General features: G+C 41.5%; 1 protein-coding gene across 1 annotated transcript in view; it reads left to right on the top strand.

Annotated features, from left to right (window-relative positions):
- Positions 1–14,896: 14,896 nt before the first annotated feature.
- The window catches only part of EHD3 (EH domain containing 3), a 55,072-nt gene continuing 45,051 nt past the window's right edge, over positions 14,897–24,917 (top strand). The window contains exon 1 of the mRNA XM_020972359.2: positions 14,897–16,091. Within this exon, the coding sequence (XP_020828018.1) occupies positions 15,865–16,091 (227 nt within the window). The 5' untranslated portion in view covers positions 14,897–15,864. The remainder of the gene's footprint in view (positions 16,092–24,917) is intronic.

The following is a 24,917-nucleotide window of genomic DNA, read 5'->3' as shown; positions in this document are numbered from 1 at the left end:
GCTGAAGATCAATCAATCTCTGCTATAGGCAGAACAGCTGATTAAATCTTCATTGACCTTCATAATAATTTCTTTATTTAAGAAGCAAAGGAAGAGGCAGTGACAGTGGATGCTTTTAACTGATGCTAGCCAAAAAAATAGGAACTGGTTATTGAAGTAGAAATGAAGAAAACCTTGAAAGCAAATGACCATTCTATTTTAGAGCTGGTGGTAGATGTGAAAAAAAGAAGTTAGGCATGGTTAAATATTACAGAATGAATGAATTTAACCATTGGAAAGGACCTCAGAACCATCCAATCCAACCTCTATTTGTTTTTTGTTTTTGTCAGGCAATTGGGGTTAAGTGACTTGCCCAGAGTCACACAGCTAGTAAGTGTCAAGTGTTTGGTCTGAGGCCGCATTTGAACTCAGGTCCTCCTGACTCCAGGGCCAGTGCTCTATCCACTGCACCACCTAGCTGCCCCAAAGCCATTCTCTATTTGAAAAGGAATCCCTCCTATAACATACCAGACAAGAGGTAACAGGAAATCAATAAATATTTTGTTTAATGAATAAAAATGAATAAATGCTAAAATATAAGAGTAAATTGTTAAAATGAAAAGGATCTCAATGTGTCAACAACTTGCAATGATAGCCAAACGAGATAATATATAGCAGTTTTAATAGAAGCCTGATCAGCATGAGGGAAGTGATAATTCTACTGCATTGGCCATTTTGCAGTATTATATTCAATCGTGAGTACAGAATATGGTATGTCCAGAAAACAGTGAGTAGGACAGGGAAAGAACTGGAGATCATGCAACAGGGGGATTAACTGAAGGACCTGCATGTGCTTAATTTGAAGGATAACTCATTCATTCATTCACCAAGCATGTATTAATTGCCTAAATGTTCCAAGCATCGTATTAGGTGCTAGGGATGCAAAGCAAAAACAAACAAACAAAAAACAGCTGCCTGTACTATCAAAAAATTTACATTCTATTGAGAAGAAACTCTGCACAGATCAGAAAATTCAAAATATGGAAAGTTAAGGATTCTAAGAGATGGAGGTGAGGAAGGAGAGCCTTGTAAGTATGGGAGATAACCAATACAAAGGCAAAGAGATGAGAGGTAGAATGTCATACAGGAAACAGCAACAGTCTGGCTGGAGATAAAATGACATTTTACATTTCATGTTTTAAAGTGTGCAAAGCACTTTATGAACATTCTCTCATTTGAGCCTAACAACAACCCCATAAGATAATGCAGGTATTACCTATTGTTGTTATTGTTCAGTCATTTCAGTTGCTTCTCACTCTTCATGACCCCATTTGGGGTTTTCTTGGCAAAGATATTAGAGTGGTTTACCATTTCCTTCTCCAGCTCATTTTACAGGTGAGGACTGAGGTAAAACGGGTTAAGAGGCTTGCCTAGGGTCACACAGCTAGTAAGCATCTAAGGCTAGATTTGAACTCAGGAAGATGAATTTCCTGACTCGAGGCCCAGCACTCTATCCACTGCACCACCTAGTTGCCTCAGGTATTACCTAAGACAGGTATTATTATCCTTATTATATAAATGAGGGAACTAATGTTTATACAACTAATAAGTGCTTGAGGTAGAATTTGAACCCAGGTTTTCCTGATTTCAAGCTCAGAACTCTAGCCGCTACACTCTGCTTGAGTTGTGTGATAATTATATTTGAGTATTTGAAAATCTGTCTTGGAGTAGAGAAATTAATTTTTTTCCCTGCTTGGCCCTAGAGGCTAGAACTAGGAGCAGTAAATGTATAGGAGTTTCAGACAGACAGAGTTTGTCTTCGCATGAGAGAAAGCTTCCTGATATTTTGTTGTTCAGTTGTCCATTTATGTCTGACTCTTCTTGACCTCTTTAGGTTTTTTTGGCAAAGATATTTGAGTGGTTTGCTATTTCCTTCTCCAGGTCATCTTACAAATGAGAAAAATGAAACAAATAAGGTTAAGTGACTCGCTCAGGGTCACACAGCTAATAAGTGTCTGAAATGGCATTTGAACTCAGGTCTTCCTGATTTTAGGGTCTCCTCTCTATCTATAGCACCACCTACGTACTCCCTAATACTTAAATCCTAATGTTTAGAGCTGTCCAAAAACGTAATGTCCAAAAATGCCTCTGCCAGTAATGACTTTCCCCATCACTTGAAGATAGATGTTCAAGGATGTTAAAGGATGATTCATGCTCAGGTATATTTTATATCAGGAACTCCTACCTAGTCCCTTCCAGCTCTGATATTCTGTAATTCTGTGACCAGCCACTTGGTGGCAGTTTGGAGGCACAAAAGTGCTAGATGGTAATAACCTCTAAAAGTGTGTCTTACAAAGCTAAACTCTTATATTAAGGCATAAGTGGAGTTGTAAATTGGCCCTGTCATTCTGGAATACAATTCAGACCTGTGTCCAAAAAGCTATTAAACTGTGCATACTCTCTGACCCAGTGTTACCGCTACTAGCTTGAGAGAGAGAGAGAGAGAGAGAGAGAGAGAGAGAGAGAGGAAGCCATATGAACAAAAATATCTATAGCAGCTTTTTTTGTGATGTCAAACAATTGGAAACTTGGAGAGGAGTGCCTATCAGTCAGGAAATGGTTGGACATCTTATGCTATAAGAATGTAATGGAATAATATTGTTATGTAAGAAATAATGAAGGGGATGGTTTCATAGAAACCTGGGAAGAATTGCATGAAGCAAGAAGAACCAAAAGAAAAATTTATATAATAAGAAGAATGTTATAAAGACAAATAACTTTGAAAGACTTAGGAACTCTGATCAAAGCAATTTGAGAGGCCTTGAGTTAAAACATACTGCTCACTGCTGGGTAGAGAGGTGATGAACTCAGAGTACAGTTGAGCCATATTTTTTGAACATGACCAATGTGGGAATTTGTTTTACTTGATTATAATAAAGGTTTTGTTTTTCTGGCTTTTTCTGTGGTGAAAAGGGGAGGGAGGTGAGAAAGAAAGTGGACTTTTGTTAACTGATTAAAAAAAATACCTCTACCTCTTTCAGTGAAAATGAATGTACCCTTGCTATTTTCTTTTCTGTATCTTAATCCAGAGTAGTTACCATTTTGAGATCCCCACAAAAACACAGTCCACTCTCAAATGCTTTGAGGACCTGACTCTCTAGTTTGTGAATTTTCCTGGTCCTTTGGTTCTTTTGTTTTCCTAGTGTTTATTAGTATGTCTCCCAGAGGAAAGGGGAGAGGTGGTGGTGATAGAATGAATTTGAGGTTACATGTAGAACTATTGATCCAGCTGGGAAATGAACTAAGAATCCCTTGTGAGGGGGGCAAAAACCTCTCTCTATACCTCAGTTTCCTCATCTGAAAATTAGATAATAATGCCTTCCCTACCATCCTCACAGTAGAAGACTAAATTCAATCCATTTCAATTCAATTTAACTCATATTTGTTAAGCAATCTACTATGCATGAGACACTGTGCTAAGGGCTAGGGTTACAAAGACAAAAACGAAACAGTCCCTGTCCTCAAGGAATCTATACACTAGTAGGGAGAAATCATACGTATTCAGATAAGAAAATACAAAATATATACAAGGTGATTTGGAAGTGGGTGAGAAGAGATCAATAACAACTGGTGAGATCAAGAAAGGCCTCAGGTAGGAGGTGGCACAAGTCTTAAAGGGAAGAAAGGATTGGAAGAGGTAGAGATAAAGAAGAGTAATCCAGGCTTAGGAGAAAACAGTCTTTACAAAGGAATAAATGTCCAAGATGGTATATTGTGTACCCTTGTAGCATATTTAACTAGCATATAAAGTAAATGAGGGAGGGAGGGAGGAAGAAAGGAAGGGAAAAAAAAGGAAGGAAGGAAGGAAAGAAAGAAGGCATTTATTAAATACTTAACTATGTGTCAGACACTGTGATAACTCTGGGGATGTAAATACAAGCACAAGTAAAGACAGTCCCTGACTTTGAGGAGCTTATATTCCAATGCAAAGACAATACACATAAAAAGAGAGCTGAGAGACTAGATGGGGGGAGGGAAGGGGAATAGGGAAATGAAGGTATTCAATGTGGGGACAGTATTTAAGTCTAGAAGCCAGAAAAGCTCCAGAATTAGAATAAATGCCAGCCTGGGCACCTCCACAAAACAGAGGTCCAGGAGGAACTCACCAGTGGGAAAAGGGGGCAAGCCTTAGAGAAGGATATTCTAGGTTGAGAAGGCCACAGAGAAGATGGATATTCCAAGTGAGGTGACCCCACTTACTGAGAAAAATTTCAAGATGATACAGGACATGGTTTTGAAGTCTAGAAGCAAGGAACAGAGCCAGGAAGAGGGGAATAAGGCCAACCTGGGCATATGAGGAATAAAAAATACGAAATCATCATGGAAAAATAGTTGGCACCAGGTTTAGAGGGGCTTTCAGTACTACACAGAGATTTGGTATGCTATCTTAGCAGCAAAGAAAACCACTGGACTCTGGCTGTATGACCAATAGTTTATGTTCTGATCCTATGAAAAATCAGAATTTAATGAACGTGATGATTTTTGGGGTTGGAACTGGCTAAATTTCACAGCATTTCAGCTTTATGGTTTGATTCAGCAACATAGACAAAAAACTGGAGAAGCAAGGACAATTCAAAACTGGAAGGACAGCCCCAGATGAGTCAGCCCACTTACTACATGACCTTGGGCAGGTCATAATCTCTTTGAGCCTTGGTTTCTTCATCTATGACATGGGGATGATCATACTTATACTACCTACCACAGGCTTGTCAGGATGCTCTGATGAGATAATGTGTGGATCATCACTGTCCGAAGTGTTATGTAAATCATAGGGTTAGCACATTCAAGCTAAAAGGGACCTTAGTCAGCCCCTTCATTTTACAAAGGCGAGCAGAGGTTAAATGGCTTGCAAAAAATCCTACAAATAGTAAGTGCAGCATTGTAGATTGGAAGGTTAGGCCTCTGACTACAAATACATCAATGTTATAGATAAGCTGTTACAATGCATCATGAAGAATTGTAAAAACCGTCTAGATGGGAGTTTGTTTTGAGATTCTCCTCTAAAGGGACTTGTGTGTAAACAATATGCTTTTGAATTCACTGGTATCAACACCTCTTTAAGTCTCTAACCAAGCCTCTTATTTCAAAAGAACCTTTCCCATCCCGGATACTGTTGTTATTGTTGTTAGTCCTTCTTTCTAAAAGGAAAGTGATGCCATGACTTGCAAGTGAATTGAATTTAAGTGAGAGAGGTCTGTGCAAAGTCATCAGCCTCACTTTCTCCTCTGAACCCATCTGGGTCCAATGGCAAGATATAGATCAGGATGACTATAGATGGCCCTGGATGCAGTGGGAGACCTTGGCCTTTTTAAGCTAAGGTCTTTCTTAGGTCCCAGTTTGACTGAGGCAACATCCATTCATTGCTTAAGGCTAAGTAAGAAATGAGATAAAGAATGGACTCTTCTTCTCCCAGATCCTAGAGCAAAGGGAAGAACCTCCTTAAAGGAAAGTGGTTGGTCTTAGAATCAGATACTTCATTCCAAGCCTTGGAAACCTTTGCCTCAAAGCCTTAATTTTTTCATTTCTTTGATCCCTTAATTGACCTGTTGGTCCCTATAGGAATACGTATTGATCAAATGGTGAACCAGAACACTAACAGGAAACAGAAGTAAAGCCAGAATATTCTCAACAGTTCAGATACTTGGATACCTTCATGGAAAAAGATAGTGGTGCAATGGATTAGAAGCTGGGCCTGCAGTCATGAAGACCTAAAATCAAATCAGACCTCAGATATATACTAGCCATGTGACTTTGGACAAGTCACTCGACTTCTGTTTGCCTCAGTTTCCTCAACTGTAAAATGAGGATAATAATAGCACCTACTTTGGAGGATTGCTGAGAGAATCAAAGAAGATAAAATTTGTTTAAAAAAAAAAAGCTCTTAGTATAGTGCCTGGCACATGGAAGATGCCAAATAAATGCTTATTCCCTCCCCTCCCTTCCTCCTATCCATGGTTTCCTCCATAGTATGCTCACTCTACTAGTGTAGCTCCTAAGTCTTCCATGCTTTCTTATCTTATGATATTCTTGTCCATGTCATTACATAGATTCTCCACAAAGTATCTACCTAATGGCCCCAGATGACTGTCTGGTTCCCTTCAATTTCTTTGGATAACAATGTAGTCCTTGAACTTTCTATTTGTTGTTTCTCACTCTCCATATATGACTCACTCACCTTCTTTTCTGGTTTTATGTATTCTTCTTTGTCATTGTTTTAAATTTAATTCTTAGTTTAACAAAGCATCAAATAATATGGTATTTCCATGTATATAGTAAAAGAAAATTTAAAAACAAGATTGTACATATAACTGCAAATCTTTATTATGTACAGCTTACTTTTCTTTTAAAAATATGTGGCAAATTCAACATGTAATTTTCAAAGCTTCCCTGCTTGTCTGTGATTCTTTCTGACCTCCCTTCTGTTCTCTTGTGTGTTTTAAAAAATGTTTCAATGACCCTGTTTTCTTCCATTTCTTTTTCTTAAATTTTTGTCTACCCTACCTCTAACTCACCTCCTTCCCTTCCATAGCCCTGAAATTAAGAGAAAGAGAGAAGAAAGGAGAAGAGAGGAGAGGAATTGAGGAGGGGAGGAAGGGAAGGGAGAGGAGAAGAAACAAATGTAACAAATATACATAATCAACAGAACAAATTCCCCCATTGAGCTGTGTCCAAAATGGTATTCCTTATTCTTCATTTTTTGTCCATCACCTCTCTTTTAGGGGATGAGCAACACGCTTCATCACTGGTCCTCTGGTGTTATAATTAGTCATTGCATTCATTAGAGTTCTCAAGTTTTTCCAAATTGTTTTTCTTTACAATATTGTTGCTATTGAAAAAAATATTTTTAAAAATTGTTCTCCTTGTTCTTGATCACTTTATTCTGCATCAGTTCATAGGAATCTTCCCAAGGTTTCTATGAAATTGTCCCTTTCATAATTTTTTATGACTCAATAATCTGCCATGCATATTCTCAATGATTTCTCTTTTGCCTCAGGATCATAGGACCATCAATTCAGAACCAAAAGGCACCCTAGAGGTCAGCTAGCTCAGTGCTTCTTAAACTGTGGGTCATAACCCTATATGGGGGAGTGAAAAATTTGGCAACAGGAAAAGGTTTCTGAATGCACAACAACAAAAATAATTAAAAATCAAATGTGTAATGGATCTGAGGTTTCTAGCAGTGCTTGCCCACGTTGAATCACACAACTTCACTGCAGCCTTGGTTCTGAACACAAAACATGTGCACTTTGCACTGTGCAAGCCCTCAGGCCATGCAACACCAAGGAGGAAGGGGTTGCCAGTGGAAAAAGTTTAAGAAGCCCTGATAATGATTATTAAAATGTGGTCTTACCCTTTCAAGTGGGTATGCAAAGTCACAACTATTTTCATAATAATACTAAGAAATTATTTGCCTTTTAAAAACACTCTCATTCTCTCACAGTGTTCAGAAGAGTTTTCCTGGGGCTACATGACCCAAGAATTAAATATTTAACTATAAACAGGAAGACCAAGCTACTAGCTCCTCTGCAGAATTGTCCATTTGCCTTACAAATAAATGAAATCTATGAGCCTTATTGTTTTGCTTGTATCTATCCAGCATCAGTACCAACTAATCATTGAAGAAGAGCTTCTTTCATGTGAATGCTTGGCAACAAATACAAGTGGTACTGAAATATTCAAAATGTTGAATACAATTTTTGAATCTTGTGGTTTATCCCAGAACTACTGTGTTGACATTTGTCATAATGATAGCAAAAAAAAAAAATGGTGGGTAAAACTGCTGGTGCCTTAGCATAAATTCAGGCAATGGCACCAAACTGTATTAGTAGTCATTATATTCTTCACTGCCATGTACTCACAATTTAAAAACAAAAAAATCTGGTTTCACTTAAGGTCCTTGATGAAATAACAAAAATTATTAATCTGATTAAAGCTCTTGAGTACATATCCTTTTAATATTCTGTGTGATGAAATGGGAAGAAAAAATAAAGCACTTCTGCTGTATACCAAAGCACAATGGTTTTCTCAGCCATTTGTATAATTACGTTGCAAGCTACACTAGCCTTTGCTTTTTGTCTGATTTGTTTTGTTTTGTTTTGGTTTTATGGAACATCATTTTTTAACTTGGAAGATTTGTTGATAAACAAGCTAATGCAATCCTAGACTATGTTAAGAGGGGCATAGCTTCCAGGAATGGGGAGTTTATAATTCCCTTGTACCCCACCCTGATCAGTTAGTCAATTATTCAACAAGCATTTATTAAGTGCCTACAAGGAAAAGTAAAAAGACTGTCCTGTGCTTGAGGAGTTCACAATCTCATGGAGGAGACAAGATGCAAACAACTATGTACAAATAGGCTATTTATAGGATAAATTGGAAATAAATAAAAGAGGGAAGGAATTAGAACTAAGAGGATGGGGAAAAGCTTCCTATAAAATGTGGGATTTTTGTTGGGACTTAAAGGAAGCCAGGAAAATAGTAGACAGCCATGAGGAGGGGGAACATTCCAGGCACAAAGAATGGCCAGTGAAAATGTCTATCCAAAGCTAAGAGATGGAGTGTCTGGTTCAAGGAACAACAAGAAGTCACTGTGTTGAGGTCTAGAGGTTTAAGAGTGCTTAGACCCTAAAATCACAACATGCGGGTCCTGGCCGAATGAATTCAACCTAAGCCTTCTTTTAATCAAAGACAAAGTTTTATTAAAGATCTGCCATTTTGGCTGGACTCTTAAGGAATCTGAACATTTGTGAGCTATTGGCTAGATCATAAAAATGTGAGCCTTTGGCTAGACTCCTAAAGAATCTGAGCACCTTAATGGAGACAAGATGGACCTTATATACAGTAAGACTGTGGGAAGGATCTAGGGAGGATCTTTATGGGAGTGGCCAGTAGGCTGGGGTGAACAGAACACCAGGGACCTGGACCACTAGAATGGAGTCCAGATAGGATTAAGGATGGGAAGTGGCCTGAGACCATAGGGAGGTAAGACAATTGAGGGCTAGGCTAGGTTAAGGATAACAGAGAATTGGGAGATTGGGTGTAGGCAATAATGAAAAGCCAGTTGATAGGATTACAGCCTCAGGTCAACACCAGAGACTTCCCTGATCAAGTGGGAGAATTCAAGGAGAGTCCTTAGACAAATGGGACCCAAATTCTTTTTGGGGTGAGGGGCAAAGGTCTGGGCTTGGGCCTGTCTCCTGTCAACTGAATCAAAGGGATGGTATAAGATTGGTGAGGTAAGGAGAAAAGTTAGGATAGGTTATGAGGAGCTTTGAATGCCAAACAAGATTTTACATTTAATTCTGGAGGCAATAGGGAGCAATTGGACTTTATAGTGTAGGTGGGTGTCATGGTTGGACCTGCCCTTTAGGAAAATTGCTTTGGCATCTCAATGGGAGATGGATCAAAGTGGGGAAAGACTCAAAGAGGGCAGTCCCACCAGCAGGATATTGCAATATATCCTGATATATTGAGATGAGGACCTGCACCAGGATGGTGGCAGTGTCAGAGGAGAGAAGGGGGTATGTTCGAGATGTTACAAAGGTACAATTGATAGGCCTCTCAGCAGCAGATTGGATGTAGAGGGTGAGAGCAGTGAGGAGTTGAGGATGAACAGGTTGAGAGCAGGAGGTACTGGGAGGATGGTGGTGGCCTTAACAGAAATATCAAAGTCTGAAAGAGGGGAGGGTTTAAGGAGAAAGATAATTACAGATTCGAACAAGTTGGGTTTATATGACATCTAGTTGGAGATCTCTAATAGGCAGTCGGAGATGTGAGGTTGGAGATCAGCAGAGAGGTTAGGGTTAGATAAGTTTATCTGAGAATCATCAGCATAGAGATGATAATTGAACACATAGGAGCTAATGAGATGACCAAGTGAAGTAGTATAGAAGGAATAGCATAGAAGGAAGAGGAGAGATTGAAGGTAAATGAAGGAGTAGGGATTATAGAAGGGGCAATCTGCTGGAAGAGATGGGATGGAATAGGATCACTTCTGCAGATGGAAGGGGTCTGACAAGAAAAGTTACTTCTCTATGTGAGACAGGGGTGAAGGAGGAGATAGTGGCCAGGCTCATCTGAAGTGTCACAGTTTAAGAAAAATATTAATAAATTCCAGAGTGTCTGGAGGAAGGTAACTAAGGTAGGGAAGACCCACAAAACTATGTCATAGGGTACAAAGAGAAGACTTAGGAAGGGAGTGAATGGGATGTCCCAGTGAAGACTCCTCAGTGTAATTAAGGTTTGGGGTAAGGCTGAGTGGGATGAGGGGTCCCGTGAAAACTTAGAAGAATAAATAAAAATTGTATTAGACTCAAGGCAGGCATAGCAGCCTGACAGGCCTAAGCTTCGATATTTACTAGAAATCACCTGATTCAACCCCAAGTAACTTCCCCCATGCCATTGGTCAGTAGCTAAAGTTTGCCAAGCCTGAAACTCCTGAAGAAGCCCCTTCTGTATTTTTTTGATGCACCTGTTGCTATATTTCGGTCATGGTGACTTTGCTAGTACAGTACAGTGTCTGGCTAGACTGCACATCTTTAATTGCTTCTTTGGTATTACTTCGGCAAACTAAGAAATACAGATATGTATATTGTGTTCATTGTTTTGTTTTCAGTTTCTATGGTACATTGAGACTATGAGACAAATAGTGGCCAGTTGGTGGGAGGAGGGAATTTGCCCATTAGGGCTATTTAATCAGGTCCTTTGCTCCTGTACTTTGAACAAGTATTTTTTAAGCACTGGCTGTGTGCCAAGCATTGAGCTAAGTACTTTACAGATATTCTTATTTGATCTTTACAACAGCCTTGTGAGGTAGGTGCTGTTATAAACTCAGTTTTTAGAGATGAGGAAACTGAGGGAAACAGAGCTTAAATGACCTGCCTAGGATCAGGTAACTAGTAAATAAACATCTGAGGCCTACTGTGAATTCTGGTCTTCCTGAATACAAGCCCAGTGCTCTATTCATTGTATCACCTAGCATCATGGAGGAGGAAGTAGATTTGTTTGTCCCAGAAGGCTATCAGCAATGAATGAAAGTAGTGATGAGGTCAATTTATTCTAGATGTCCAAAAATGGAGTTTTGGGAATAGGGGGGGGGGTGGGGAAGGGCTGTTACCGCCTTAGAGGTATTCAGACTAAGGTTGGAAGACTACTTGTTAGGGATGTTATAGTAGAGATTCCTTTCATGTATGGAAATGGATGGCCATTCAGGTCCCTTCTAACTCTCAAATTCTGTCTGTTTCTAGCTCCAAATCTTTTACGTTGAGCCATTTTTCAGTTATGTCCCACTCTTCACGACCCCATTTGAGGTTTTCCTGGCAAAGGTACTAGAGTGATTGCCATTTCCTTCTCCATCCCATTTTACAGATGAGGAACTGAGGCAAACAGGATTAAGTGACTTGCCCAGGGTCACACAGCCAGGAAGTATCTCAGGCCAGATTTGAACTGGCAAAGAGGAGTCTTCCACACTCCAAGTGAGGTACTCTATCCACCTCTATCACCTAGCTGATTCAAATCTTTTTATCTCATGATCCTAATAATCCCCTCCAACTTTAATGATAGCTAGCATTTGTAAAATATTTTAAAGGTTTACAAAGTGCTTTACAAATATAGTTTTATCCTTACAACTCTAGGAAGTAGCTTGATGCTATTATTATCCCCATTTTTACAGAAAAAAAAGAAACTGAGGAGGACAGAGATTGAGCGACTTGCCCAGGGTCACATAATAAGTTGGATTCCGAGGTCAAATCTGAACAGAAGTCTTCCTGACACAAGGTCCAGTGCTCTTTCTATTGTGTCATGGAATTACTCTTTGAGAAATTTTGAGAGAAGTTTCAACTTCATTCAGGAGGCAATGGAGAGCAACTGAAGTCTTCTGAATAAAAGAATGACATAAGTATAGTGGTGTATTCAGAAGATTACTCTAGCAGTGGTGTGGAGAAGGATGCAGAATGGTGATAGTCTGGAGACAAGAAGACTTTCATGACGATCTAGGTCAGAAGAGAGGAAGGTATTGTGGATGGAGAGACAGGGCTAGATTCAGGAGAAAATGTGAAAGGAGAAAGGACCCTACTTGAGAACCAATCAGTGTGAGATGTAAGACTGGAAAGACTCAAAGTATAAGGCTGGGTGTCTTTGAGGACAGTGGTGCCACTGACAGAGCCAGAGAAGTTAGGGGGAGGAGTGGATTTAAGCAAGAAGATAGTGAATGTGTTTGCATACTTTGAATGTTTGTGATGCTAGCTGCTAATTCTTTTACCTTTCAGAGGACCTTTCACACGTTTTGTCTATAGAGACAGATGTGGATAGTTAGGTAGACATAGGTATATAGATGATATCGATGTAGATATTTCTTGTATGTACTTCCTTATTAACATGTCTCTTTCATCGGAATATATGTTCACTGAAGGCAGGAGATGGTTTTTTGTTTGTTGGATTTTGCCTTTGCAATTTTTTTTTTAATCTTAATACTTAGCACAGAGCCTGGCACACATTAAGTGCTCAGTAAACGGTTGTTGACTGACTGACTGCTAGGCCAGTAAATTACTGGAAATACGTGACTAGAGCTTTTGGGTTGGAGATTTGAGAGTCATTTACTTGAAGGTGTCATTGAAGCCAGAGGATGAGATCACCAAAGTGAAGAGTACAGAGCAAAGAACAGAACAAATGTTCTGTAAAACTTGGAGTCAAAGGGACGGACTTGAGGACCTAGAGGGTCACGTGTGGCCTTGAGATTGCAGGTTCCTCATCCCTGGTATAGAGAAAGGAGAGAAGCAGGCCTAAGAGAAAAGTAGATAAATTGAGCAATATCAGGAGAATATTAATAAATGTATTAAATTAAATATGTTAATAAGTAAATTAATAAAATATAATGACAGATATTAATCAAGATATAGGCCTTTGGAGCAACAAGTAGTATGAAATCATTGAAAGGAACATATGAATTTAAATGCAATCTGTCTCAGTCTCATCTTTCTACTCTATTCTGCATCCTACTCACTGTCCATCTGCAATGAACTACCCAAACCCAGAGAGTAATGCATTTTTTATCTACTTTGTTTTTCCAAGTCAAATGCTTTTTAGAAATCAATAAATAATAAACACTGCAGAATCTTCACATCTTTCCATTGTGTGACTATAAAGATGTGATCCACTGTAGTCAATTGGATTCAATTAAAAATGAATTTATTATGAGCCTACTATATTCCAGGCACTGTGCTAAAAGCTGGGAAGACAGAGGCAAAAAAAACAAAGTGTTGAAAATTATGGGCAAAACTCTATTTCTTCCTCATGTTTTCACCAAAGATATTTTTAAATGGATGCAAAGAACATTTTCATATAGATTTCCCTGGCTGCTGTTATCTTGGTTGCCTTTTTTTTTTTAATCTGTGCCTTTTTTTGAAATCATCTGTGATCTTTCCCATTCTTTTGGAATCTCCCTCTCTGAAATATCTTAGAAATTGTTCCCTGACTGATTGTTTTTGCCTTTAAAACCATAGATTTCTTCTGTATGGATTTGGTCAGGTCTAGCTGTTCTTCCTGACCCAATAGAACAAATTGAAGCCTTGAAGGATCTCTTCAGACAAGGAGTGTTTTTTGCCTTTCTTCGTATCTCAGGGCTTTGATCCTCACAACAGATGCTATTATTATCCCCATTTTACAGTTGAGGAAACTGAGGAAGACAGTGGATAAATGATTTGCCTAGGGTCCCATAGCTAGTAAGTGTTTGAGGCTGGATTTGAACTCAAGTCTTCCTGACTGCAGGCCCAATGCTCTCTCCACTTTTGTCACCTTGCTGTCACTGCATCTACTCTTTGCCAGGCTCCTTACTAGGCACTGGAGCTATAAAAACATAACAAAATAGTCCTTGCCCTCAAGATATTTACATTGTATATTGGGGAGACAATACCTACATATCTAAGCATAAACACCACAAATTATAAGGTGTGTTTTTTTTTCTCATAAGGCTGCTCTCATAACAGAAAGCCAAAGTTACAGGTATTTTCCTTCTCTCTTGACAGCAGCAGCATAATGGAGAATGACTGCATGAGAAAATGAAATTAGGCTTTGGTGACATTAGAGAAAATAAAATTATTTCTACTCAATAGCCTAAACTCCTAGCAACAGGAGATAGTGGAAATTGAGCTGGCCTTGGAGTCAGGGGACATAAGTTTAAATCCAGGCTGTAACACACAGTAACCAGCTGATCCCGGGCAAGTCACTTAACCTCTTAGTTCCTCCAGGACAACTCTCCAAGACTGTAAGTCCCAGATCTGCACAGGCACAAGTCAGTTTCCTAACTGGGAGTTCTCTACAGAAAAGAAATCACAGGCCTGGACCCTTTTCTACCCAACCCACCCTCCAAATAACCTGAAGGCGTATAGAGAACATATAGAAGCCAAATAATATAAATCATTGCCATCTTTTCCCTTCCCGACTAGGTTCTTAGGGTACCCTGATATTAAAGAGAGCTGACAGTAAAGGAGGAGACACCTCCTTTCACCCTGGGCCGGAGATTGATTAGTCCAGCTGTGGCTCTAACCCTGGTAAATACCACACACTGGAATCTGGGGGTGGGCAGGGGAAGGATTTTCCCAAGTTCACAAGGGACTATTTTCAGAACAGTTTAAACTCAGCCCTCCTTGCTGGGGCCGCTGCAAAGGAGGAGAGTTGGTCAGTTCCGGTCATCCTTAGCGGCGTCCCCGTCCGTCCCTGTCCCCAGGAGGGCGCTGTGCAGCCACACCTGGGCGGCGGCAGCAGCAGCAGCAGCAGCGGCAGCATTCCCAGGCCAGCGCAGCAGATGCTGCTGATGCTGCCGCTGATGCTGCTGGACACCCCAGGAGCGCTCCCCATCCCCCTTTCCCTGGCCCTGCCCACAAACATGGCGGCTCCCTGCGATGCTTCACCTCGCCCAAGACAGCGCGAGTCGCTTGCCAGTAGTCGGTACTTCCTATGTTCCGCGGTTTCCTGCAGGGCTGGCATTTAAACTGAGCCGCACAGGCTGAGGCATGCCGCCGCGCTTGCTGCTGCCGCCGCCGAACAGTCCGCGGGTGCTGAGCTGAGCGGAGCCTGAGCCGCTCCACCGGCGGCTTCTCCTGTTGCGACCTGGACTGAGCAGTCTCCTGGGCACAGCAGGGCACACGCCACTCCCCGGGCGTCTGCCAGGCGTGCTGAGAACCACGGCGGGGGTGAATTCTAACTCAGCTTTTCATTGCAGCTTCAGCCGGAGCCCACTGAACAGGCGGAGGCTGGGGGAGGTGAAAGGGGAAGGAGCTTATTTGACATTTTAACCGCAGATATGACTTTTATTGCTAAGACTAAATAGCACTTAGGTCCTTCAGGTCACAGGTTCTCCACCTTCCTCCCCACGCAGTTTCTCTAGCTGAATGAAGAAGGCACTGGGATTGCTCTCCAGAGAAGAGGAGAGTGTATTCCAGATTGCCCCTCCTTGCATGATAAAGGAGTAGATAGGTCAGTTTACTGTCTGTAGCCCGTGTCTTCTGCCTGTGTATTAGACAGGATAATGGTGAGCAGCGACGCACAGTGAGATAAAGGGTGCCTGTGTGCGTGCGTGTAGGAACCCAGGAGTGTTACTGCCTGTGGGGTGGATGTGTGGGTTTTTTTTTTCTTCTCACCATCATAATTTTAAAATAAATTGGACCAACTTTTGCTAGCAGTCTCCTCTTTTAGAAAAAGCTGGGCTGAGAGAGTTGGGGGTTGGGCTGGTGCTCTCTTCCTGTCTGTATCTAAGACGAGGCGAGAGAGAACAGGCACCTGGGAGAGGCCGTAGATTAGCTTTAGACTGCTGGGACGCCCTCAGCCGAGATGTTCAGTTGGCTTGGTCATGACGACCGAAGAAGGAAGGACCCGGAGGTGTTCCAGACTGTGAGTGAGGGGCTCAAGAAACTCTACAAGACCAAGCTGCTGCCTTTGGAAGAGCATTACAGGTTTCACGAGTTTCACTCTCCTGCCCTGGAAGATGCCGACTTCGACAATAAGCCCATGGTCCTCCTCGTGGGGCAGTATTCCACCGGGAAGACCACCTTCATCAGGTGAGAAAACTCGGGGCCTATTTCCATTACCTTGGACATAGGTCTGGCTATGTCAAAACCTTGAACCAGCCTATCTCCCAGATCCCCACCTCCACCTCCCTAGAATCACCACACATACTCAAAGCCTGGGAGTGTCTTATAGTATTTTTAGACAGTTTGGGGTTCAGAACAAATCAGGATCGTAGATTTAGAACTGAATGGGACCATAGAGCTTATCTAGGCCAACCCCCATCATTTTATGTTCACATAGTTGGGTGATTAATACATGCTTGCTTGATTATTTTTTTAAGATGAGGAAACTGAGGCCCAGAGAGGTTGTGACTTGTTCAAGGCCACACAAATAGTGTCAGAGTTGATATTTGAACCCAGGTACTCTGACTGACTCCAATGTTCTTTCTGCTGTACTATGGAACTTAAAAGTTCCTCTGTCCCCTAATCCATTACCTCATTCCACTCTTCTGTATTTAACAATGGATGTCTATTGAATTAACTACTCTTTTGCATGACTCCTTTGTGAGGGGGTTGGGAGTGAAGGGAGTAGTTGGCCATATTACTCTACTCACAGATGATGGAACTAAAACCCTGAGAGTATGAGAGATATGAATGAGATGACAGAGGAAAGCTGTGGCTAGGTTTCTGTAGCACTAAAGTTTCCTGGATATTTCTGTGTCCACTGAGGCACACATGGCTTTGCTCTTCTCATTCCTTGTTCTGGGTTAACAGGGTAGGATCCTGGTGTAACTACCATCCCAGGCTGGCCATCAAAGGCTTGATATCCTTTCGTTGCCATCTCTGAACTCAGCCAGGGCTCAAGACAGGCCTTTGGAGAGCCACACTCCTTCATATATGTGAATTATGCAAGTGAAGTTAAGCTTGTTGGAGCCAGGGTGGGTTAGGGAGGGACAGCAGTTGCAACTGTGGTTTGTGGGAGGGTTATTAGATAGTTGCATTTGGGTTGGGAAAAGAGCCTCTTTTGCCTTTTGGCATCTCTGGAGAAAGCATCTTTATGCATCATTTTAACCCAGAAAGCTTTGGAGATGACTTTCAGGACCATCTCCCATGTAGCTGTGTGGTTATGAGTTGCAGGGAGGTTTTGTACCCTGTTGCCTCTGGTGGAGATGGTGGGGACTTCCATGTAGGTCCTCTTTTTTGGAAGCACTGGTGACCTCAAAAATATTCTAGGCACCTTCCCAAGTCAAAAATTCTACTCCCTCTGAAAACAAAATACTGGAGAAAATTGTGTGTACTTTCATTTTTTTGGTTTGTGGAGGCCCTAGTACCAAAAGTGATCAGAAAGAAGTAGGCAAACATGATTAAATCGTCACCTGACTTGTTGCAGGGTACAGGGCCTGCTGATTGGGCCTTCAAAACCTAACTAGTGTATTGAGGATGATGGCAAAGTATAGTCACAGAGAAAGAACATGGAAGATAAGACAGTTAATTTTGATGGCCCAGTGGATAGAGCTGGGCCTGGAGTCAGGAAGACCTGAGTTCAAATCCAGCTTCAGACACTTACCAGCTGTGTGATCCTGGGCAAGTCACTTAACTTCTATTTGCCTCAGTTTCTTCACCTGTAAAATAGGCATAATAATAACACCTACCCCCAGGTTGGTTGTGAGGAACAAATGAGGTAATAATTGTAAAATGCTTAGCACAGTACATAATAGATGCTATATAAATGTTGGCTATTATTATTATAGAGAGAACTCTGAAGTTTGCAAAGCATGTCACATACATAATCTCATTTGATTCTCGCAATAGTCGTGACACTCCTCACTGTAGATTACTGCAAGTGATATTAATGCCATTTTACTGATAAAGAAACAAAGGTTCAGATGGTCAACTGACTTGCCTATCGTTACCCTGGTAGGAAGGACCAGAGACTAGATTTAAACCCAGTTCTTACTGACTCTTTTGTTCAACCTTGCACCCTCCCATTTGCCCCTCTGATGATGTAAAGAAAGTTTTAAGCACTGCTTGTCAATCCAGGTTTCTGTGGTCTCCTTTGCATCCCAAAATGTTAACCTTTGGTCTAACATGGGGGAAATGGCAGATTTTCCTTTCCCTTTGCTTGAACTTGGTTTTTATTGAATCATAGGTTTATGAGTGCTGAGAGGGACTTTAGTCATCATCCCAATTCCTTTGTTTCATAGATGAGGAAATAAAAACCTTGCCAGAGAAATGACTATCCTAAGGTAACTGAATGACTATCTTAAGGACTATCTAATCTTGGTCAAACCAGGATCAAAACTCTGAGCTCCTGATTCTTGATCTGATGTGAGAATATTAGGAGATGCTTATCACCTTAAGAAGATTATCCATTCCTTACAATTAGGGAATGCTTGGGCTAGAGGGGACTTCATAGGGTCAGCTTATCTATCGCCTTGCCTGTAGGGTTGATCCAGAAGGGTGTAAGCTTTGTGTCTTTAGGAGATTTTGTGAACTCCTCCATATTCCATTCCAGTCATAAGATGTGGGATAGCAGAAATAGCTGTGGCCTTAGACAGTGATCTAGCATCTATCAGCTACAGTAACTTAGAGTCTGTGTTACAGTTTGCTCCTCCATAAAATGGTGACAATAATGTTTCTGTCACCTCCCTCACAGGGTCATTGTTATAAAACACCTACCTTACCCTTTTCCCCTCCCAAGACTGTAAACTGCCATTAAGAGCTTACATTGAGGTTAGGAATTCAGTGTAAGCTGAGGGTAGGAACTATGTTATATTCCAAAATCTTTGTGTTCCCAGTAGTAGGCACTTTGTAAATTTTTCTATTGAATTACTTGGTAGTGCTTGCATCCAGATTATTTTTTATTTATTGTATCATAGTGTAAGTGGTAATAGTAAAAGGTTTGAGCTTCCTTGCTCTGGCTGCAGGGTTTTAGGTTGGTGCCTTGCCATAGTTCAAGGGACACTACTACTTGACCCTGGAAATTTCGCCTTACTCTGCAGTGGACTGACTAGATCTTCTATAGTGCATTCAAGTGCGGGTGCCACACTGTAAAGAGGACGTCAGTCAACTCCGTTTTGTCAAAGAGGTGGGGAGTACAGGCAGCTACCAGGAAAGTAAAGACTTGGAGAGATTTAGTCTGAAAAAGGAAATTCCAAGAGACAGCAAAAGATATCTCTAAATATTTTAAGAGCTGTCTTATTGGCTCAAAAAGGCTGTTAATATTTATTCTGTATCTATAGGAAAAGTGCCTTTCCACTGTGTGTAATTCTTCCAGTTAATGTTTTTCGTCTCTAATATAGCTCTATCATTTTTTTTGTGAAATAGTTATGTTTCTTTATTACAATACTGAATCACATAAATTTTCAATAATAGAATCTTTCTTTAAAAAAAAAGAGCTAACTTATGAAAAAAGAAGTTGACTTTTTCTGTATAACTCTATGGGGGTAGAAGTGGGACCAATGAGTAGAACTAACAAGGAGGGAAATTTTGGTTTCATTCATGAAGAATTTTCTAACTACAGCTGGTAAATATGGGATAGTGAGCCTTTCACTGGGGATATCCAGAGAGAGACTAGGCAAACCATCTTTTTAGGGTGGCTATGGAAAAGACCTCAGCTTTGCATTAAAGTCTAATAGATTGTGTGTGTGTTGTGTGTGTGTGTGTGTGTGTGTGTGTGTGTGTGTGTGTTGGTGTTTGTATGTGACCCTGAGAAAGGTACTTAACTTCCGCCTCAGTTTCCTCAACTGTAAAATGGGATGATAATAGCACCTATCTCAAAGAATTAGTGTGAGGATCAGTTGAGATAATATTTGTAAAGGGTCTAGCACCTACCTTGAAGGATTGTTGTGAGGTTCAAATAAGATATTTGTAAAGGCTTAACATAGTGTTTGGTACATAATAGATACCCTATAAATGCTTATTCTCTTCCTTCCCTCAAATGGGATAATATTTGGAAAGTGCTTAGAACAGCGCCTGACACTTAGTAGTTGCTTACTAAATGATTGTTCTTGATTCCTTCCTCTCCACTAGTCCAGTAATCTCTGTGGCTGGGTTCCTAGTTTTAAGCCAAGGAACTACTGAGTAGCTACATTTATGAGTTAAGGATAGGAACGTCAGTCTGGATGTGGCACTGCTATTTGTTCTCCAGTTGTCTGAAGGTAGGCTCATAACTCCTAGCTTTTAGAGCAGGTCAAGCTCAGAATGAGAGATAGCAGATCACGTGGGAATAAAAAAAGTGCTGGTGATTCTTTGTGATTGCACCCTATTGGAGTTGTGGTGAACATCAACTTGGAGCTTTCTGATAGCAGATCCAGTGTCTGAAGCCACTGTGTGGCCAGGGGAAAGTCACTTTCATAATAACTATAGAGTTATTGTAGTATTATACTATAGCTCACATTTCTAAGCATTTTAAGGTTTACGTAACACTGTAGGTGTTGTATCATGTGAACCTTTCAAAAACCATGTGAGATTGGTGCTATTATTATTATTATTTCCATTTCACAGGTGAAGAAACTGAGGCCCCACTGCTAGGATATGTCTGAAGCTGGATTCTTATTTCCAGGTCCAGCACTCCATCCACTATACCATACTGCCTTTCTAACCCATTTCATTTCTTTCTGTAAAGTGGGGATAATAATACTTTTAGCATTTATCTCATAGGGATATTGACTCCGATGAGAAAACACATATGAAGAGCTCTGTAAATCTTAAAATATTATATAAATGAATTATTATTATTATTAATTACTATTGCCAGCATTAGGTTCACAGGAGTATGACTGGTCTAGAAGAAGTATGGCACAAAGGGTACATGGGTAATAGGAGCAGATCAGCTCTTGCCCTTTGAGGTTTGTGGAATCCAGCCTTGGTTTTCCCCAAACACCATTTCAGAGCAACCTGAGTTCATGCCCAAGGGGAAGGGACAGGAAAACAGCTGGGTTCCTGGGCGGGTAGCTTTCCTCTGACCTTAAGGTCAGGCTGAAATCTGTTCCTGAGAAATGTCCAGAGGGTAAGAAGACAACTTGAGGGCAGCATCTGAGAGAGGCTAAGGGAACCTGAGAGAAGTGGTCTGAGTTGTACTATGAAAAATTTCCACATTAAATAACCCCCTTGCTAGCTGCGTGAGTCATCTCTGGCCATGGCACTGTGTCTGGAGGAGATGGCCATCACAAATTCTTCTTGGTCCAAGGCGAGAGAAGAACAGAACAGAGACCCTCCTCCTCCCCCCTTTCAAAGTTAATCTGAATCCCCTTGTTTTTTAACACTAGTGGGATTAAAAACACTCTAATACAGCAGTTATTAGCCTGTGGAGTCTGTGAAGCTGGTTTTTTAAAATTTAATAACTATTGCAATATATTTGTAATCTTATGTATTTTATTTTATGCATTTAAAAACAATATTCTGAGAAGAGAGTTCCTTAGGCTTCACCACCCTGCCAGTGGAAATCCATTACGCCAAAGTGGTTGAGACCCCTGCTCTTGTGCAGGTGCTGGCCTTCTGTGGCAGAGAGCTGCAGTGCACATCAGGAGATGCTGCCAGCCCAGTGCTATCTGTGGCCTATGGAGACAATGCAAGACTTCACTGAGTCATTGCTCAGAACCTCTCACCCCTGCCAAAACTCTTCCTTCTCCTGGGGAAGCTAGTGGCCCAGGAACCCAGCTATCTTCCCCTATCTCAGACTCTCCTATTACACAGGATTTCTCTCAGTCAGGTCCTTAGCCTGGTGACAGAATGCCAAGTACTTGCCTCTTCTTCCCTTATTCCCTTAGCTGGTGGCTTGCTTTCACTAAGCGTCTGCCTGTAATTATACGCTCTTGCCACTAGGTCTATTGCCTGCCTAAGGAAGTACATGCAGATAAGAACATTCTTCTAATAATTAATTAACAAGCTGTGGTCTCTGCCTCAAATAACTTCCCTGGCCCAAGGCCCAGGCACCCAAGTAATAAAATAAACAACAAATTGGCCCAGCCTCTATTCTCTGCTAGCACAGCCTGCCGCTAGTATACTAGTTCAGAATCCCTCACACACCAGCGGCCTTTCTTTTCCAGATACCCAGCCTTGAGTCCTTATCTCTCAGGTAATCTGCCTACCCACAGATCTCCCTGCATTGTTGTCTCCTTGGGTGCTGTTTACCATGGAGGTGGATTTTGCTGAGGGCCATTCCTTAGGATATGAGCATATGTTTGCAGTACCCATGTAGACACCCACGGGGAGGTATTGCTGGACTTCAGGGCACTTGAGAGGTTGGGTATGGGGGACCAGATTGGCAAGTGCTTGGTGCCACAAGTTAGGCTGCCAGCGCTGCCCAGGTTGAGATCAGTTCCAGATCCCTTATGTCGTATGTTCCATCTGTACCAGTATCCTTGCCATTGGGGCAATGAGAAGCTGATGGAGTTTATTTATTTTTAAATAATGTACCCACGTAGCTGGTAGAGAAAAATAGCTATGCAGGCTTTTCTCCATCTTCCTCTGTTAATTCTTCATGATATTCTTTATGTCATTCTCAGTGATGACTCGTCATTGGAGTATGATAGCACAAATTTCTGCTACTATGCCCACTTCCTTCCCCTTTCCCTCCCCATTATTTTACCGGAAGAGCTGTTTCTCTGATGAACTGTAGGAATGGAGGAAGGTGGACACAACTCGGGTTGGACCCAGGAACATCCTTGCCCATCCCTTCTGAGCTGTTGCTCTTTCTCTTAGGCTTTTGGATCCCAGGTACCTTCCCCTGACGTGGTGTGACTTCTTTTCCAGGTCCCAGGCCTGCCAGAGGTGCAGAGTGGGACCTGGATGATAGCCCGTGGACAGTCACCCTGTAATTCTTCCTCAACCTCTCGGAGTTCCTGAGTAGGATATAAGGAAGCACAAGTCCTTGGAACAGGGGCATTAATAATGCTGGCTTCTTCCTGGTTACTGGTTCAGATTTCAGCATGGGAATTCTGTCCTGAGAACCAGTGCCTTGAGGGCTCTCAGGAAATGGAAGTATGAAAAGCATTAAATCCATTGATGGTAGAGCCTCGTGACTCCACTGGGAAAAGCCCTGCTGCAGACTTATGTTAAGGTGGCTGAATTTATTTCATCCATAACACAGCTAAGAAATAGCATGCTATAGTGGAATAAACCTTGGACCTAGAGTCAGGAAAGACCTGGGTTCTAATCCTGCTTCTACATTTCATTGTCTGTGACTGAAGATAAATTTCACTGTTCCGAACTTCAATTTCTTTGTGTGTGTGTGTGTGTTTGTATGTTTGTGCATATATATGCAAACATTTACCTTAAATATGTATCTGTTATGTATATAGCTTAAATATGTATATATATAGCTTAAATATATACATATATGTATGTATATATAGCTTAAATTTGTGCGTATGTATGTGTGCTTTGCAAAGCTTCTAATATTATGGTTATTAATACTTCTCCCACTGCCAAGGTCTTGTCCCCTAGGAATGATGAAGAGAGAATTGTGGTTCTGGGAAAATGACATTGAGTCCTGCAGAGTTAGGAGAGGAGAAGTTGATTGAGTACTGTCCTGTATTTGAAAAGCACAGTAGTCATCTGCTTGCCAGACTTGGCCCAGGCCCGTTCAAACACACCTCATTTAATTGCATCCTACCCCTCCAAGGGGGGTAGGGTATTATTCCCATTTAATAAATGGGAGAAAATAAGTGATTTTTCCAGGGTCTTGCAAGAAGGGAATGATGGAGCCAGGCCTCTTAGCAAATGTATTGTCTTAATTAGGTCAGCTTCCTACCCACTGAATTTTAGTGGCAGTGTGGTATAATGTAGGAAGATTACTGGTTCTGGAGTCAGGAGACTTGAGTGCAGATCCAGCCTTTGATGATTACTATCTGTGGGACCTTGGGCAAATTACGTTAACACCTCAGGCCTCATTTTCCTCATATCTAAAATGAGGAGGCCGAGTTTGGTGGTGTGTACTTGTAATCTCCTGCTGCTGGGGAGGCCAAGGTTTATGGATCTCCTGAGCTTGGGAGTTCTGAGCTGTAGAAGGGCTAAAGTGAATTGGATGTCCATACTAAGTCTGACACCAGTATGGTGAACTCCTAGTAATGGAGGACCACCAAGCTGCCTAAAGAAGGGTGAACCAATCCAGGTCAGAAATGGGGTTCCAGACAGGGATACCCCAAAAAATAAAATAAAAATCAGAGATTGCATAAGATGGCTTCTGAGGTCCCTTCCAGTCCTGGATCTATTGTCTTCCGACCACTGGTTGCCTGTTCTACTTCATGGGCCTTGAACCCCTGAGAATCACACTGACTCCAAGGTTTGGCCAGTTGGGAGGAAGATTCCCCTTTCCTTGTTCCTGCTTCTCGAGTTCTGGGATAGACAGAGATGGCTGTCTTCTACTTGGATGGACCTACCCAACTACAAATCCACTGTTTTCTTTACATGTCTGTGGGAATGTTGTTGTCTCCCAACAGAGGCGATTTTTATCTTTTCCCATAAAGATGCAGTATGTGAGGCTTATCAGTAGATTTTCCTTTTGTGTGTTTGGCACTAGGCACAGTAGGACCTTTGTTCTAGGCTTGCAAGGTCTACCCAGATGCCCTGTGCCTTTCCCCAGGCTGGCCTGGTCTGCTCTGCTCCAGCTTGGCACCCCCAAGACCTCTTAACAGGGACTCCATTGGGGTCTTCAATTTCCTGAACTCCTGAGCTCCCAGATATTTATTTGTCATTTGTGCCCAGCAGGGTGGGCTGACAAAGAATACCAGGCGACCCTTCAGTCTTGTCCTCCAGTGTACCCGGGTGTTTGGTCTGTCTAGTTAGAAAACTGGGAAAATACGTTATTTGCTAATCAACTGCATACATGGTCTATCTAGAGCTGGAATTTAAAAGTAGTGTAAAGACAGAATC

This window comes from Phascolarctos cinereus, unplaced genomic scaffold (genome assembly GCF_003287225.1).
Source record: "Phascolarctos cinereus isolate Bilbo 61053 unplaced genomic scaffold, phaCin_HiC Scaffold_2;HRSCAF=192, whole genome shotgun sequence".
Lineage (NCBI taxonomy): Eukaryota > Metazoa > Chordata > Mammalia > Diprotodontia > Phascolarctidae > Phascolarctos > Phascolarctos cinereus.
The sequence above is the reverse complement of the archived record's forward strand: the minus strand, read 5'-3'. Positions and strand labels throughout refer to the sequence as shown.